A 17,236-nucleotide genomic window follows, 5' to 3' on the forward strand; every position below is an offset into this window, starting at 1 on the left:
GGGGGGGGGGTTAAGCTGGGAATCACCCCTCAGTGGGGAAGTCAGACTTTTTGTTCTCGTTATCCTGTAATTCCCTCCAGCCTTTTCTCCCATCAGCGGCATATTGGCTGGGTTTATTATCCCACTGAAAAGTCCATTTTAAAAAATAAAAATATTTTTAATGCAAGGCAATACCTTAAGGAAGGCCGAGCGCCGAAGAATAGATTCTTTTGAACTATGGTACTGCAGAAGACTCTTGAGAGTCCCTTGGACCGCAAGGAGATCAAATCAGTCGATCCTAAAAGAAATCAACCCTGACTGTTCCCTGGAAGGCCAGATAATGAAACTGAAGCTCAAATACTTTGGCCACCCAATGAGAAGGGAGCACTCACTGGAGAAGACCCTGATGCTGGGAAAGATTGAAGGTCAAAGAAGACGGGGACGGCAAAGGATGAGATGGTTAGACAGTGTCATCGATGCAACGAACATGAAGTTGAGCCAACTTCAGAGGACGGCGGAAGACAGGAGGGGCCTGGCGGGATCTGGTCCATGGGGTCGCGAAGAGTCGGACTCGACTGTGCGACTGAACAACAAAATACTTTGCAGAATGTGCTAAGCCGTGTGTGTGTGCGTGCGCAGACGCATGCGTGTGCTGGTTGTTTGTGTAGTCTCTGTGCAGGAGCAAACAAAGGAAGACGGCTAAAGAACCTCGATGTGCAGAGGCTGCTAGCCACAGTCTTAATGATACCATCATCTTTACTTCATAATGAGTAGTCCAAGACTGTTGGGATGGCCAAGTCAGGAAAATATTTACTTAATATTTCCAGACAGATCTCATTCTGAAAGTCGAATATAAAAAGCATTTCATCAGAATCCCCTTCAAATCCCAGCCCAAAGTGCTGGTTTATCCCCCCCTCTGTTGCCTGTTCTCTATTTATTTATTTATAATTTCGATTTGTATCCCGCCTAGCCACAGAACAGGCTCAAGGCGGCTAACAACGTTTAAAACACCAAGGCAATAAATACGTTAAAATACATTAATAAATTCAGGCTTCATAACCCCTATATAATACTAGTAAGGATGGCAATGAAGGTGGCGGCATACACTATACAAACAAAGGCAATAGCCAACTGCTGTTTTATGTGGTCCAAGGTGTGTTCCGGCAGCACCGACGTCTGTGGCGCTGTCTCCAGTGGCCCTCTCCCTGGTGGCGGCTCCTAATCGAAGGCCTGGCGGAAGAGCTCCGTTTTGCAGGCCCTGCAGAACTGTAGAAGGTCCCGCAGGGCCCTGATGTTCTCCGGGAGCTCATTCCTCTATGGGGAAAGGAGCGCAGCCACAGGAAATGCCCCGCTCATTCTTCTTCTGCTGTCCGTCCGTCCCCCCCCCCGGCTTTCCTTGGCAGGAGCTGACACACGTGGCGGAACAAGGGGGTCCCAAGATGGAGTCCGTCTTGCTCTCTGGCAAGAGTCCTGTGAACCTGGAGCAGTGCTGCAACCCGTCCCTCGAGCCCCAAGAGAGAGAGCTGCGCGTGCTGCAGCTGGTGGCCATGCTGTGCGAGAGCATCTCGGATGCGCTGTTCACAGACGTTTTACAGGTAGGTTCGTGGAGGCCTTGGCTCACTCGGTGGCTGGCACTGGGGCTGCTCTGCTGGGACCCCCCCCCGTGCGAAGGAGCACTTTGGGTGGCCCAGGGGGAGGAGCCAGCCAGGAGGGCCCTGCGGGGGGGGGGGGGGGGGGGGGGATGTAGGGGGGGGCGGCGGAAGAGGGTGCCGAGGGCTGCTGCGCGGGTTCCCAGCTTCCTTTGAGACTGGGGTGCTGGGGGAGGGGAGAGCTCGCTGCCAAGTGGAGGGGCCCCAGCCCGTCAAGGGAGAGGAGCTGTTTTGGGCGCTGAGCCTCCTTCCGAGGCAGGCGTGTTGAGTGCACAGAGCCCTAATCCCTCCTGGCTTTGTCTTCCCCTCGGATAATTAGGGAGCTTGTTGAAAAGATGAAGGAAGTCGGGGAAAGAAGTTGTCCTTGGGGGTTGGGCACCTGTCAGAGTTTGTTTCCCAGCAGGTGGTTCTCCTGGTATATTTAGCTATGGAGCTGCCCTCCTCTCTTCTCCAGCGACAACCGGCAGACCTGGCAGGAGGCATCCCTCGGACATGGGCTTTTCTCTCTGCTCTCCCCCACCCCAGCCAACCCCTGTCGGCGCCCCCCCCCAAGGGGCAGAGACAAGCCCCTGGTGGCTTTGGGGAGAGTGGGGCCCCGGAGGTGGCACGCTGGAGTTCAAGGGCGCCCCTCCTGTGGAGCGGACCGCGTTCCTCTGGATGCCAAGCTGCAGGGAAAGGCCGCCGCCTTCCGCGTCCTGCTTGGGGTGGGGGCTTCCTGCAGGCCTCTGGCTGGGCGCTGCACACGGCATGCCTCTGAGGTGCTCCGGCAGGACTGCCCTGAGGTTCTCGCGTCCTTCCGAGCTGAGTTCTGCTCCTGTCTGCCTGGTGGGGTCAACGCTCAGAGTTGCCTTGAGATCTTGGTTGCTGCCCCTCTGCCTCGTCATCTGGCTGGCTTCACATGCTGTCGGAGCTGCAGGGTTGTTGCCGGTCCCGCTGCCTGCGGTTCATGATCTCCAGCGGCTCTGAGTTGGAGCCTTTTGGCAGGATCAGCTCCCTTCCCCCCCCCCAAAGTTGCTGCTGCCTCTTGTCTCGTTTCCGCAGCTGAGGAGCGGTGGAGAGCCTTGTCCCCTGCTTGGCCATGGAGCCCACCGGGTGATTGTGGCCTGGGAGCTTGACGTATTTCACAGGGTTTGGGGGAGAGGGAGGAAGGCGAAGATAAAAACAGAGTAGGGGAGGACGGGTCTGGCTGAAGGGAACCTCTGTGTTCCGTGGCAGCACCCCTCTGCAGGCCAGTTGCTGGGGGACACCCTGCAGGAGAGGGCTCTGTAGCCCCTTCTTGTGGGCATCCGGCTGGCCACTGTAAGAAACGGGATACTGTGCTGGGAGGGTCACTGGAGGCGGCTTGTCAGGCATCCGTGGCAAGGACAAAGCTGCTCTTTCGTCCCCAGGTCAGGAGGCAGCAGCCTGTCATTTCTGGTGGGTGCATTGTACGGTACCCCAGAAGAAGTCGATGGCCTGCAAAATGAGCCGGTTTGGTCTAGTGGTTAAGTGCGCGGACTCTAATCTGGGAGAACCGGGGTTGATTCCCCACTCCTCCACTTGGACCTGGCTAGATGACCTTGGGCAAGCCATAATTCTGGCACAGCTGTCCTTGAAAAAGAGCAGTTTCTGTCAGAGCTCTCTCAGCCCTGCCTACCTCACAGGGTGTCTGTTGTGGGGAGGGGAAGGGAAAGGAGTTTGTAAGCTGCTCTGAGACGCCTTTGGGTAGTGAAGGGCCATGGGGTGTAAATCCAATCTCTTCCTCTTCTTCTCTTTGGGGAGTGTGGCTGAAACCCCCCAGGATAATCGGTATCATTGTAGTTTTGAAATAAGAACCCTCCATTTGGATTCCACGTGCCGGCCTTTGGTGAATCTCTCCGGCTTGCTTGGAAAAGCCCGCCTTGCATCGCCAGGGGCTCTGCGTGGACTGGCCAGATAACCCCTTTGTTTCTCTCTGCGCAGGTTGTAGAGTTTGTTGCCGCGACCCTGAAGCGGGCCTGCGTGAGCGGAGGCGTGGTGGAGGCCCAGACGTTGAGCATGGCCATGGGGCTCGTGGCGGCCTTCCTCGGAGGGGCTGTGCAGGTGAGCTGGGGGCAGGAAGGGGGCACCGCTCCTGGATAGGGTGGGGCGTGCTCTGGAACCGGGGACTCGTAGCCCTTGCTGCTGTCCCTAGCCAGCCAATAGTCCAGCTCCTTTCGAGAAGCCATACCAGGAACACCGGAAGCTGCCTTATACCGAATCAGACCACAGGTCCATCAAGATCAGCATTGTCTACTCAGGCTGGCAGCAGCTCTCTGGGGTCCCAGGCAGAGGACTTTCACATCACCTGGTCCTTTGAACGGGAGGTGCTGCTGGGGACTGAACCAGAGACCTTCTACGTGCTAAACTGAGGCTCTGCCAGTGAGCCTCTGAGCCTTCCAAGGCGGGCGCCCCTCCTCGAAGCCAGAGGGCAGCTTTGCCCAGATTTGTCCACTGGGGGGGGGCACTTCATGGGGAGCTGGCCATGCAGACCCTGCCATGTCAGGAGACTGGGGCAGCAATGCTAAGCTGGAACCAGCTGTGGGCATAAGAGGGTGACCTCTGTGCCTGCCCTGAACTGGGCGTAGGTCCTGGGCCCTTCAAGTCACACCAGTGAGAAGGGCGGGTGCTTCTGGGGGTGCTCAGCCTCCCCCCCCTGCTGTGTGTGCCGGCTGCTGATTGGCTGTCTCTGGTCTGTGGGTACCGGCCGAGTCAAGAAGTGGGGCTGCTTTGGGCCGACGTGGTGGGATCCTGCTGGGACGTGTGGGGGCCGGGCGTGCACGTGTGCCGCGGGTTCTTCCGAGGTCCCTTTGGCTTCTGACTGCCGCTGAACAGCAGCAGCAAAGAGGCTCCGGGGCCTCGCGGGCGTCGGCGTGTGTCAAGTCTCGGCTTGCAGGCTCCGGTCTTCCTTCCTTCCTGTCCTGAGACGGCTGCCAGCAAAACGGCTGCACAGTCTTCTTCTGATGTGGTTATGGGGGAGATGGGGTGGGGGCTCCGGAGTGCTCTGTGCATCGAGTCCCCCTGGCAGTTGTCACCCGGAGTGGGTGGTGGAATGAAGCATGCGCTAAGGAAGACCCGTTGAAGGCCTGGGGGAGGCGTTGTTGTCCTTGGGGCAGCAACAACACTGGGGGGGGTTTCCAAAGGTGTCTTCGGGCACTTGTAAAAGTGACACTCCAGGAAGAGCAGGAGCCTGGCCCCAACAAAACATCGTCTGGATTCCAGCAGTGGGCAGGGTGAGGAGCCCTGAGTCCCTGGGGTGGCTGCATGGCTTTGTGATCCCCTGGCCTGAGGTGCGAGCGGAGACCTCGAGCCCCCAGCAGTGGCCGCCCTTCTGCCAGGCTGTTGGTGAGGCACAAGCATGTCCTGAGCTGCCCTACCCACCGTTTGCAGCTGCCAGCTTGGGGCATGATGTTATCTTGGCTGTCAGATCAACATCAACCCTTAACGGAAACCACAGCAAAGGCTCTTCCTCGCTGCGCTTCCTCCTTTCTGCCCAGGGGGAGTTCTCGGGAGAAGCAGCGGCCCCCTCGGCCTTTAAGGTGCCACTGATGAGCTTTTGGGGTTCTCTCTCTCTCTCTCCTCCTCTAGCTGAAGTCGGCTGACTTTGCGGCCTTGAAGCGGCTGGTGCCTCTGCTGGAGGAGGTCTCTCGTGCGCACCCCGAGCCCGTCATCCAGGAACTCGCTGCTGACCTGCGCGTTACCATCTGCACCCACGGAGCCTTTTCCCCTGAGAGCGTCTGCTCTGCGGCTCAGAGCACTCTGGGCAAGAGAGAGGCGGGGGAGACAGCGCGCAAGGCGGCAGCCGATGTGGACCCCGCAGAGAGACCCCAAGGAAAGGCGCTGGAGCCCACCGTGACACTGCCGCCGATGCCCACGGAGAGCAGCGCGGCCGCTGGTCCTGCTGCCACGGCTCCCGGGAGGCTTCCAGCTGGGAAGCTGGTTGCGCACAGTCTCCCGGGCTCCCGGGCACTGCAGGAGCTCCTCTTGTCGGCTTATGACCCCGACATCCCCTCGAGAGCCGCTGCCTTGCGCAGCCTGTCCCGCCTGGTAGAGCAGAGGGACCCCGAGGTGCTGAAGATCCGGGACAAGTTGCTCAAGGTAGAGAGGCCCAGGTCTCTGCCGGCAAAGGGGCAAGTGGGTGGCCTTGGCCTGCCTCTCCTCCACAGAGCAGGATTGGGGCTAGGGGTGGGGGTTGCTCTGTGAAGAGATTCATGACTCCCTCTGGTGGGGCAGGCAAGACTGGCGAGGAAGAAGAAGAGATTGGATGTATACCCCATGGCTCTTCACTACCCAAGGGAGTCTCAGAGCGGCTCACAAACTCCTTCCCCTTCTCCTGCTCACAGTCAGTGGGGCTGAGAGAGCTCTGGCAGAAACTGCTGTTTCTCAAGAACAGCTGTGCCAGAACTACGGCTTCCCCAAGGTCATCCAGCCAGGTGCAAGTGGAGGAGTGGGGAATCAAACCCGGTTCTCCCAGATTAGAGTCCACGCACTGAACCACTACACCAAACTGGCAGAGTCTGCAGATCAAGGGTCACTCCCAGTGGCCTTTTGTCGTCTTGCTCCCCAACACAGCGGGAGCTGTTATGGCCTTTGGTGGAGCGTGGCTCTCTCTCTTCTCCCTCTCTGTGTTTTGGTTTTTTCTTTCTTTCACACTTTGAGACGGTGAACCCTGCACTAGCGGGTGTGGCAGGGCACAATTTTCAGGTCTCTTGCATTGTCTGTGGCCTCTTGGCTCAGGGAGCTGGTTCTCATTATGAACGAGAAAGCCTCGAATACACTCTGGCAAATCACTTTTATTCTCTCTAAGCAACCGACTGAGGAGTGGTTCTCCCCACACACCCCGCCCCCATGACACCTTGTCTTGCTGACCAGAGCTCTGATGCCCAGTGCCGCTGAGACCGGCGTGGCATTTCTCATTAGCAGAACTGGGGATTGTGGCCCAGGGGTGCTCTCTGGGAGGCTGGGAGTCTTGAAGGGGGTGGCGGGAAGCTGCTGGCCATAAGAACATGAGAAGCCAATGTTGGATCAGGCCAATGGCCCATCCAGTCTAACATTCTGTGTCACACAGTGGCCAAAAATACCAGGTGCCATCAGGAGCTCCAGCAGGGGGGCCAGGACACTAAAAGCCCTCCCACTGTTGCCCCCCCCCCCCAAGCACCAGGAATACAGAGCATCCCTTGCCCCAGACCAAGAGTTCCTATCTGTACCTTTTCAGCTAGTAACCACTGATGGACCTCTGCTCCATATGTTTATCTAATTCCCCCTTGAAGCTGTCCGTGCTTGTAGCCACCGCCACCTCCTGTGGCAGTGAGTTCCATGTGTTAAACACTCTTTGGGTGAAGAAGGACTTCCTTTTATCGATTCTAACCTTTTATCGATTCTAACCCGACCACTCAGCAGTTTCATTGAGTGCCCACTTGAGTTCTTGTATTGTGAGAAAGGGAGAAAAGGTCTTCTTTCTCGACCTACTCTATCCCATGCATCATCTTGTAAACCTCGATCATGTCACCCCTCAGCCGTTGTTTTTCCAGGCTCAAGAGCTCCAAGCGCTTTACCCTGTCTTCATAGGGAGAGTGTTCCAACTGTGTTGTCGTTCTAGTTGCCCTTTTCTGCACTTTTTCCAATGCCTTCTCAGGACGTGGTGATTCTCGGTCCTTGTTCTTGCAGATATTTGTGGAAAGCTTGGACCACGAAGACTCCTTCGTCTATCTTTCGGCCATCCAAGGTAAGCAAGTGGACTCTGCCTCTTTGCCTTGAGCATTCCTGAGAATTAGAACAAGACGTTGTTTGCTGCCTGGCCAGCCTCCTGAGGCAGCAGCCCACACTAGACGCCTTCTGGGAAAGCTGTTTGGTTAGAGCTTTCTGAGCCTCAGGGCACCCCTGGCATTCTGGCGTGAGGTGGTGGGCACCGCCTCAAAATGGCTTCCACAAAGCCAGCCGCAAAATGGCTGCAGCAGCTGACCTTTCAGTCACTCGGTGAAGATCCCTGTGCTGTGGTGGCCGCTGCCTCAAAGCTAACATTTTTAAAAAGCTGCATAACCAGTAAAATCTCCAGTGGCCAGTCAGAATCCCTGCTGTCCAAACGCCCCGCCTGACTTCTCCTGGGTGCCCGCAGCCACCACAGTGGGCCAGGACATAGATACGGATCAACCCAGAGATCCAACTTGTGTGGGTCAGGAAGGTCCCCAGAAAGGGGCAGCCCAGCCTGTGGAGGCACAGGGCTGCCTGCAGCGCGAATGCCGCGCCCTCCTCCTCCTCTTCCTCCTCCACCCTCTCCCAGGCAACGACGATGCTTGTTCCCTGGCCCTGGCTGGACACACGGGAGGCTGGCCCAGGGGGAGCTGGCTAAAGAGACCGGCAGGTGACCTCCGTGGAAGATCAGCCCGTGATGCTTTTGTTGATCCTCTGGACTTGGCACGTCTCTGTGCCTGGTCGCAAGGAGTGCCTGGCTAACCAGGCCTTGCTGCTTCCCTGCCCACCGGCAGCCTGACTTCTGGAGAAACCGCGGGAGCCCAGCGTGTGGAGGCACGGAGCGGCCTGCAGCCCGGGGGGCTCTGCTGAGCGAATGCCGCGCCCTCCTCCTCCTCCACCCTCTCCCAGGCAATGGCGATGCTTGTTCCCCGGCCCTGGCTGGGCACACGGGAGGCTGGCCCAGGGGGAACTGGCTAAAGAGACCGGCAGGTGGCCTCCGCGGAGGATCAGCCCGTGATGCCTTTGTTGACCCTCTGGACTTGGCACATCTCTGTGCCTGGTCCCCAGGAGTGCCTGGCCAACCAGGCCTTGCTGCTTCCCTGCCCGCCGGCAGCCTGACTTCTGGAGAAACCGCGGTTAAATCTGGAGACAAAGGAGTCCTTCTTTGCCTCTCCTGGAGGAACTGCAAGATGATCCCTCATAAGCCGGGCAGATCTGCTGTGCAAACATCCAGTTGGCACCTGTGCCGCTCCAGAGGAGGAAGCGCATGTGTGCGCACTTACTGGCTGGGTAACAGCACCCCTTCCCTCTGGCATCAAGGTGGAGCTGCTCCAGGACGGCAGCTGCAGGAAGGGCACTGAAACAGGTGTAGATGGTTTTCCTGGGTCCTTGCAAGGAAAAAAGATGACTAAGGGTGGACATGATAGAGATTTATAAAGAATAAAGTTTGTCCAGAGTGGCACTTTTAAGACCGGCAAAGTTTTATTCAAGGTATAAGCTTTCTTGTGCCTGGCCAGCCTCCTGAGGCAGCAGCCCACACTAGACGCCTTCTGGGAAAGCTGTTTGGCTAGAGCTTTCTGAGCCTCAGGGCACCCCTGGCATTCTGGCGTGAGGTGGTGGGCACCGCCTCAAAATGGCCAGTCTGTCTGCACACTTCTTCAGATACAGTGAAATGGAAATTACTAGTCCATACATATAGGTAGAGAGTGAGCAGTAAATCAGTATACAGCATAATGAAGATGTTTAACAGATCCAAGGACCAAACAGGAACAACAAGTTTAGTTTATATGGTTACCATTTGTTTGGGTTTAATTCCGGGAGAAAATATAGTGAAGAAAATAAATATGTCAAAATTGGAGATGGATGAGCATTTTTTCCCTTAATTGTGGAACTCTGAGAGTAATTAGCATGGAGGTGACTTTACAGCATAAGAACATAAGAGAAGCCAATGTTGGATCAGGCCAACGGCCCATCCAGTCCAACACTCTGTCATACAGTGGCCAAAAATACCAGGGGCCATCAGGAAGGCCAGCAGTGGGGCCAGGAGGACACCAGAAGCCCCTCCCACTGTTGCCCCCCCCCAAGCACCAAGATTCTAACCCGACTGCTCAGCCATTTCATTGAGTGCCCATGAGTTCTTATATTGTGAGAAAGGGAGAAAAGTACTTCTTTCTCTACCTGCTCTTTCCCATGCATAATCTTATAAACCTCGATCATGTCACCCCTCAGCCATCATTTCTCCAAGCTAAAGAGCCCCAAGCGCTTTAATCTTTTTTCATAGGGAAAGTGGTCCAACCCTTTTATCATTCTAGTTGCCCTTTTCTGCAACTTGTTCCAATGCTGTAATATCCTTTTTGATGTGTGGTGACCAGAATTGTATACAGTCTTCCAAATGAGGTTGCACCATTGATTTATACAGGGGCATTATGATACTGGCTGATTTGTTTTCAGTTCCCTTCCTAATAATCCCCAGCATAGCGTTGGCCTTTTTGCAGTCGCACACTGTCTCGACATTTTCAGTGAGTTATCTAGTACGACTCCAAGATCAGTCTCTGCCAGTTTGGACCTCATCAACGTGTATTTATAGTTAGGATTCTTGGCCCCAATGTACATCACTTTGCACTTGTCCACATTGAACCCCAGTTGCCACATTGTTTCCTATTAATTAGCCAGTTTTTGATCCTTTTATCCCATGACTGTTGAGCTTACTGAGGAGCCTTTGATGAGGAACTTTATCAGAAGCTGTCTGGAAGTCAAGGTAAACAACATCTGTCGGGTCCAGTGCTCCCTCTAAGCTGTGGAGTCTTGTGAGCAAAGATTCTGCTGGCATCAAAGTTGTGAGCGAGTAATTTGGCTATTGCATAAATTAGTTTTCTTTGGAGCCATCCTTCCTGAGCTAAGACAAAAATGTGTGAGCCGGAGACTAAAAAACTGAGCTAACTCACACTAACTCAGCTTAGAGGGAACACAGTCCCCCTTGTCCACATGTTCACCCCCTTGTTCACCCCCTCAAAGAACACTAACAGGTTAGTGAGACTAGATTTTCCCTTACAGAACCCATGCTGAGTCTGCCTCAATAATTTTTGTTCATCAATGTGCCTACTAATTCTCTCCTTAATAACAGTTTCCGCCTACTTACCCAGTATTGACGTCATACTGACTGGCCTGTAATTTCCCGGATCTCCTCTGGAACCCTTTTTAAAGATGGGGGTGATATTAGCTACCTTCCAGTCCTCAGGAATAGAGGCATTTTTTGATGAAAGATTACATATTTTTGTCAGGAGATCCACAAATTGCATTAAACTACAATCTACCATTCCAATCTATTATTCCAAATATGAAATAAAATAAAGAGGATGTATGCCCCTTCTGGGGGATTGGTGAGAATACAGATGTAAGGGCTGAATGAGGTTAGCATATGTAGTGAGATAAGAAACCAATATCCCTGTTAAGTCCTGGGGATTCCGTTGTTCTGAGTGTTGTAATAACTTGCAACTCAGCAATTTCCCTTTCTGGTCTGTTTCTGTTCCTGAAGTTCCTTTGCAATAAAAGAGCTACTTTGAGGTCACACATTAAATGTTCTGGAGGGCTGAAGGGTTCTCCTACAGTTTTCTCAGTCTTGTGACTCTTGATGTCAGATTTTTATCTATTTATCCTTTGGCATAGGGTTTGACCTGTTTAACCTATGTAGAGAACCGAAGGGCATTGTTGGCATCTAGTGGCATATACGGTGTTAGAAGATGAGCAAGTGAATAAGTCTGAGGTGGTGTAGTTGATGTTTTTAAGTCCAGTGATGGTGTTGTCTGGGTGTCTGTGGCAGCAAAGTTGGCACCTGGGTTTATTGCAAGCTCTGGTACCAGTGTCCATGTTCAAATCAGATGTCATATTATTGTCGGTGAGCAGTTGTTTGAGATCGGGGACCTGTCTGTGCCCCCCAGTATTCATTTCTTCATTTGATTTCTATTCTGCTCTCCCCCACGACCATGGGGCTCAGAGCGGATTACGATATAAATAGGCTGTTAAAAAGAATTAAAATCTGTACATACATTCCAAACACTTAATCAGATGGCGAATGCTATGTCACTGTCCGCGGGAAAAGAGGGGAGGGGGAGAAGCAGAGGGCAGTAAACTCTCTGATGTTATCCATAAGGCTGGCGATATAGTTCCGTTTTGCAGGCCCTGCGGGACTGAGCTAAGTCCTGCAGGACCCGGTTCCCATTCGGAAGCACATTCCATAGAGCTGGAGCTATCCCCGAAAAGGCCCCGGCTCTAGTGCCTAGAAGCTAGGCAAATGGTCTTTGGCCCTGGGACTGCCAGTATGCTGGTATTTGAAGAGCGTAAGGCTTTTTGGGGGTGTGCCAGGAGAGGCGGTCCCAAAGACTTGTGAAAGAGAACTGCCATTATCCGGTGAGGTTGTAAATCACTGAAGATGCGTTGAACTGTTTTGTGTTGAGAGCTTTATGTGACCACTAGCAGTGTTCTGTTATTGTCTCTTTATAGAATCAGAGAGTCATAAGGGGCCACGCAGGCCATCTAGCCCAACCCCCTGCTCAGTGCAGGATCAGCATAGAGCGTCCCTGACAAGGGTTTGTCCAGACCTGCTTAAAGACTGCTAGGGAGGGGGAGCTCACCACCTCTCAAGGCAGCTGATTCCACTGTGGCACATCTCTGACTGTCAAAAAGTTTTTCCTCTTCTCCAGTCGGCACCTTTATGAGTCTGTCTTGCAACAGGTTTTCTCTGGGTACCATTCTGGCTTTGTTAATCTGCATCTTGGCCTCATCAGGTGGGTACTTAGTTCCAAAAAGGTTTGTTGCAGATCCCACTGGAACAGACACAGCTGTAGTGCAGAGCCTGGCTGTATACAATGGATCATTTGGTATGTTTAAGAGGGTAGCTGGAGGCATCTGGTATGTTTGTCGGTCAGTAGGTTTCTGGTGGTGTCTGTGCGTCCATTGTGTATTTTTACAGTAGTTTCCAGAAAATGTATTTCTTGTATAGATTGGTTCATTGTCAGGTGTATAAAATTTGCATAGCCCTGCCTGGAGCGAGAGGAGGCGTGGCCTGACCAGTTTGGATGACTTCCCCCACTGAAGGAGAATGGGCAAAGAGAAATTCCCCCCCCCCCAGAACTCAAAGGCATTCAGTGAAGCTGATGGGCAGTAGCACATGAGAGGAAATACTTCTTTACACAGAGAGTAGAATGTGGAATTCCCTGCTGGAGACTGTCCTGATGGCCACAGGCACAGATGGCTTTGGAGGAGGAGGAGGAGGAGGAGGAGATTGGATGTGTACCCCCGGCCCTTCACTCGGAGTCTCAGAACGGCTTACACACTCCTTTCCTTCCCGCTCCCCACAACAGACGCCCTGTGAGGTAGGAGGATTAGACAGATTCATGCAGGAGAGTTTTATCAGTGGCCACTGGCCACGGTGACGAAAGGGAACTTCCACATTCAGAGGCAGTACATCCCAGTGACAGGAGGGGAGGCAACCTTGGGGGGGGAAGGCCTTGGCCTCCACCCCCTGCTTCTTTGGCCCTCCAAGGCAGCTGATTGGCCCCTGCATGAGACAGGACGCGGGACTAGAAGGACTGCTGTCTGATCCAGCAGAGCTCTTCTCAGGTTTCATTTTTATCCTGATCTGGAGGCTGAGGGGTGGATAACGAGGCGTCTTCCAAGGAGGGTGAGGGTGCTACAAGCAGGAGGCTCAATGGGTGGTATCAACACGTTTCCACGGGAATGTGGAAGTGCCGTGTGCCCCTGTTGGGTATTACAAGTTGAAAACACTCAGTACATCTGGGGTTAAATGTTTGTTTATGTTACTCACAGGAAGGCACATGTTTCTCATGTAACCAATGTTCTTTAGCTGTAGAAAGCCCAGGAATTTTCTCCCTGATCTAGGGATTTGATTGGGACTAAAGTGTCAAGGTGTATTACCATTTTATGGCTTCTCTTCCCGTCTTTGTTTTGGTGTTCTGAAGAAGAAGAAGAGCAGCCATAATCTCTCTCTTCTAGTTTTGTCTTTGTAGTGTAAGGATGTAGCCGACTATGCTCTGCTGTTATTTTCATTCCAGTTACCCTTCCCATGCTAGAATTTAGTAAAAACTTTATATTTTAATCATGCATGGACTCTCAGTCTGAATTATTTTACTCAGGCTCTGCTGAGCTATGTTATCTCTGCTAAATACCATTTTTTCAATATCTCACTATCACCCAACAGCCCCTGACAGGTTCCCGTGGAGAGGTGTTGCTGCACAGTTCTGCAGATGGCACCTTGGAGCCCCTGGTGTGAGCTGCGCCAGCAGATTATTCTTGGGGGGGGGAAGGGGATGCACAAACTGAGTCAGAAGCAAAGCGCTGAGCTAAACTTGCTCATGCTGTTCCTGGTAGCCCAAAGGCATCTGGGGCAGAGGTGAGGGTGGAGGGTGGAAGGCGTTGGGCTTCTCTTTCTGTTTCTCCCCCTGCCTCTTCCCGCTCCAGCGTGAAGCACCTTTTGTTTCCAGCAGAGAGCCAGTCTTGTCCGTGCACTTCCTGCCACTGACTCATCGCTGGGTGTCCATGCACTTCCTGCCACTGACTCATCGCTGGGTGCAGGCAGAGGTGCTCTGCCCGGAGCCCACCCCCTCAAGAGTCTGAAATGAGTGGCATCTCAGTTGCTCACAGAAAGTGGATAGATTTTAGCCAGTCTGGCAGTGTGCAGCAAGCACTTGTGCCTTAATGTTGGGTGCCCTGGTGCCTCTCCCGGGCACTCCTCTTTGTCAGTTCTGCCTCGTGCAAGTTCGAGCAGGCTTTTCCACGCTGCTTTCTCTTGTGCCCTTTGGCAGCCTGTGTTCCGGCCTGGGTGGCCTGGAGCAAGCTGGTCTGTGTGTCGGCCTCAAAAGGGGAAAGGGAAGTTCCGTGAGCTGAGGCTGCTGTCATGGTGTGTCAGATGTGGGCCCCTCTCCTTCTCCATGGCTCCCCCACCCCAGCGCGCCACTTCTCTGCCTCTTTTCTCTTCCAGTCGGCATGAAGAGTAAAACAGCCTCCTTCATCAAGCCTTGTCGCTTTTCAACACGGAGAGGCAAGCGAGGCAGGCCCTGAGCGCTCCCCTCCATTCCCCCCCGCTTGTCACCCCATGTCTGGCCAGGTGACCTCTGCTTCTCCTCTGGTAGTTGGAGAGGCTGGAGAGGGTTCCGGAGGCCAACTGTGGTTTCCAGCCGGTCCTGCGAATGATCTCTGAGGTTCCCTTCTCTCTCTCTCTTTGCCCCCAGGTGTTGTCCTGCTGTCGGATGCTTTCCCGGAAGAGGTTCTGCCCCCCCTGCTAGCCCGGTACGAGAGCAGCCCCCCAGGAGCACAGGAGGCGTGGCCGGTGGAGACCAGGATGAAAGCGGGGGAGGCACTCATGCGCAGCACCCGGGCTCTGGGTGAGTGTGTGGCCTCTTCCCGGGGCCTGTATTCAAGCCATTCCAGGGGGGGGGGCTGTGGGCATGTTGTGTTGAGGGTCTTAGTTCCAGGGACGATGTTTTGCCAACATCTGGAAGCCTCTCTGTGCTTCTCTCTGCTTCCCACGCTCGGGGGCCTCCTCGTGCCCACGGGCTGGAGCAGGAGCAGGAGAGTCTGCCACTGGCCCCTACCCTGGAGCCAGATCAGGGAGGAGACAGAGGGAGGCTGGGCAGGAGTCCGGGAACGAGTCACCGGAGCCTGGAGTTGGGTGGATGCAGGTCTGCTCCGCGGATTTCCCCTTTGCTCCATTTCCCATAATTTGGGAATTCGGGAATTGTCCCCACTTGTTTCCGGCATGTCGAAAGACACCCTCTGAAACCTGGGTGCTGCGGCCCGAAGCTTCCCGGCCTCCCCGGGCTTGTCTGGACAAGAGAGGGTGCCTGCGTGCTCCCAGGGTTTGCTCTCCTGGGCCGATGAAGGCAACTGCTGCCCTCCAGCCGCTGCCCGGGGGTGTGTGTGTGCTGGTGCTGGCGCTTCTCACAGTTGCCGGGTCCACATCCAGAACATGGTCGAGCGGGTAAGGAGCTCCTCTGCGTCTGGGCCTCACTGGGCCTTTCGGAGGACTCTGAGGAGTGGTCCGAGCACGCACGTGGTGCCTGTCAGGCCAGGCCCCCCCCCCCCGGCTCCTGTGCACTCAGGGCGTGCCCTCAAGAGCACACCCAGCATTCCCCTGTGCAGGGAGGCGGCCGGAGGTGGGGGAACAGGAGAGTGACCAGCAAGCTGCCTTCCGAGGAGGAGCCTCTCTGCCCCCCTGAAGGGGGGCCCCCTGATGCCCACGGCGTGGCTTCTCCTCCACCACTCCCAACACCATTTGCAGACCACAGCTGGAGGCAACCCTGCGGTGCAGAGCCCGGGGCTTGCTTGAAAGGGCAGGTGCCTACCCAAAGCCTCTTCCTAGCTGCCTTGTGCCCCCCCCCCCACGACAGGCAACAGTGTTTTAAGGAGCCCCCCCCCCCGTGCGAGAGCCGTGAGAAGGATCCTGCGCCCCTGGGAGATCCTGCTCTGCCTCCTCGGGGGGGGGGGGGATCTGAGCCAGGGAAGGAAGGTGGCCTTTCCATGGGCGGGTGGGCAGGCAGCGGTGGCCGCTTCCTGAGCCCTGCTTCCTGAGCCCTGCTTCCTGAGCCCTGCAAAGTTGGCCGTGAGCCTTTGGGGCAGAGCCCAAGAGACACCCCTTCCGTTCCTACCAGAATCTGCCTTTTGTTCTTTGCCTCCCTGCCTCCAGTGATGGGGGGGAGGGGGTGGGTGAGCCACTTCACGGCTGCCCCTCCCATCCAGGTCACCTGCAGGGTGGGGGGTGTTTGACCCTCCATGTTCTGGTTCCCCCCCCACCAGACCTGTCTTTGCAGGTAGAATTGCACTTGGCTGCTCTCGCCAAACCACCACCCGCTGGAAAGCTCTTGGCTCCCAGGAGGTTGCTGCTGCTTGCTTGGGAGATAATAGCATAATTGCTCCCCTGTGTGTCGAGGCTTCATCCCACCCCACCCCCCACCCTGTGTGTTTCCTGCTCCTCCCCCTCCCCAAAGCAGGAGTGCCTCTTGGAGGGGGGACCCTCTTGCCCTTTCCGTTCGGGTTCGATGCTCTGGGCAGCCCTGCTGCTTCCTCCTTCTGCCTGGGGTGGGGTGGGGGTGGATTTGTGGTACTCCTGGGATGTGCCGCTCCCTGTGGGTTCTTGTGCTGCCGCCAGCACAGTCCCCAGTTTGGCCTGCGGGCACCGGCTAGCCTGCCTATTTATAGATTAAATGAAACTATTTGTACCTCCTCACATGGGTCCTCTGGATGGAACTACTGAAGACAGAGTATGCCCAAAACCCGCTTCCCCTCCCCTTTCATCACTGGGCTGGTTTGGCCTGTGAGGATTCAGGATCTCATCTGGATCCTCCTCCATCCCTGTGCAAACCGCCCCCCGCCCCCCCCCCGCTCACGGGTCCCTGGGCTAGCTGGAAGTCCATAGATCATGGAGTTGGAAGGGACCTCCAGGGTCATCTAGTCCAAACCCCTGTACAATGCAGGGAATTCACAACTACCTCCCCCCACACACACACGCCCTCAGTGACCCCTGCTCCATGCCCAGAAGATTGCTTCAAAAAAACTCCAGGATACCCGGGCAAACTGCCCTGGAGAAAAATTGCTTCCTGGCTCCAAAGTGGCAATCAGCATTTCCATGGGCGTGTAAGAAAGGGCCACGAGAACTAAGCACTGATGCAACCCTCCCTGCCCTCCGTCTCATGACCTGCCTAAGTTCACAGAATCAGCATTGCCATCAGATAGGCCATCTAGCCTCTGCTTGAAGACCTCCCAAGAAGGAGAGCTCACCACCTCCCAAGGAAGCCTGTTCCACTGAGGAACTGAACATAAGAACATAAGAGACGCCAATGTTGGATCAGGCCAAAGTCCCATCCCGTCCAACACTCTGTGTCACACAGTGGCCAGAAATACCAGGT

General features: G+C 55.0%; 1 protein-coding gene across 1 annotated transcript in view; it reads left to right on the top strand.

Moving 5' to 3' along the window:
- Positions 1-17,236, top strand: part of TANGO6 (transport and golgi organization 6 homolog) — a 53,922-nt gene that overhangs the window by 23,538 nt on the left and 13,148 nt on the right. The window contains exons 11-15 of the mRNA XM_015406695.1: positions 1,383-1,574; positions 3,570-3,689; positions 5,214-5,723; positions 7,293-7,350; positions 14,564-14,716. Coding sequence (XP_015262181.1) covers positions 1,383-1,574; positions 3,570-3,689; positions 5,214-5,723; positions 7,293-7,350; positions 14,564-14,716 — 1,033 coding nt within the window. The remainder of the gene's footprint in view (positions 1-1,382; positions 1,575-3,569; positions 3,690-5,213; positions 5,724-7,292; positions 7,351-14,563; positions 14,717-17,236) is intronic.

Source organism: Gekko japonicus, unplaced genomic scaffold, assembly GCF_001447785.1.
Source record: "Gekko japonicus isolate JY-2015 unplaced genomic scaffold, Gekko_japonicus_V1.1 scaffold386, whole genome shotgun sequence".
Taxonomy (NCBI): Eukaryota; Metazoa; Chordata; class Lepidosauria; order Squamata; family Gekkonidae; genus Gekko; species Gekko japonicus.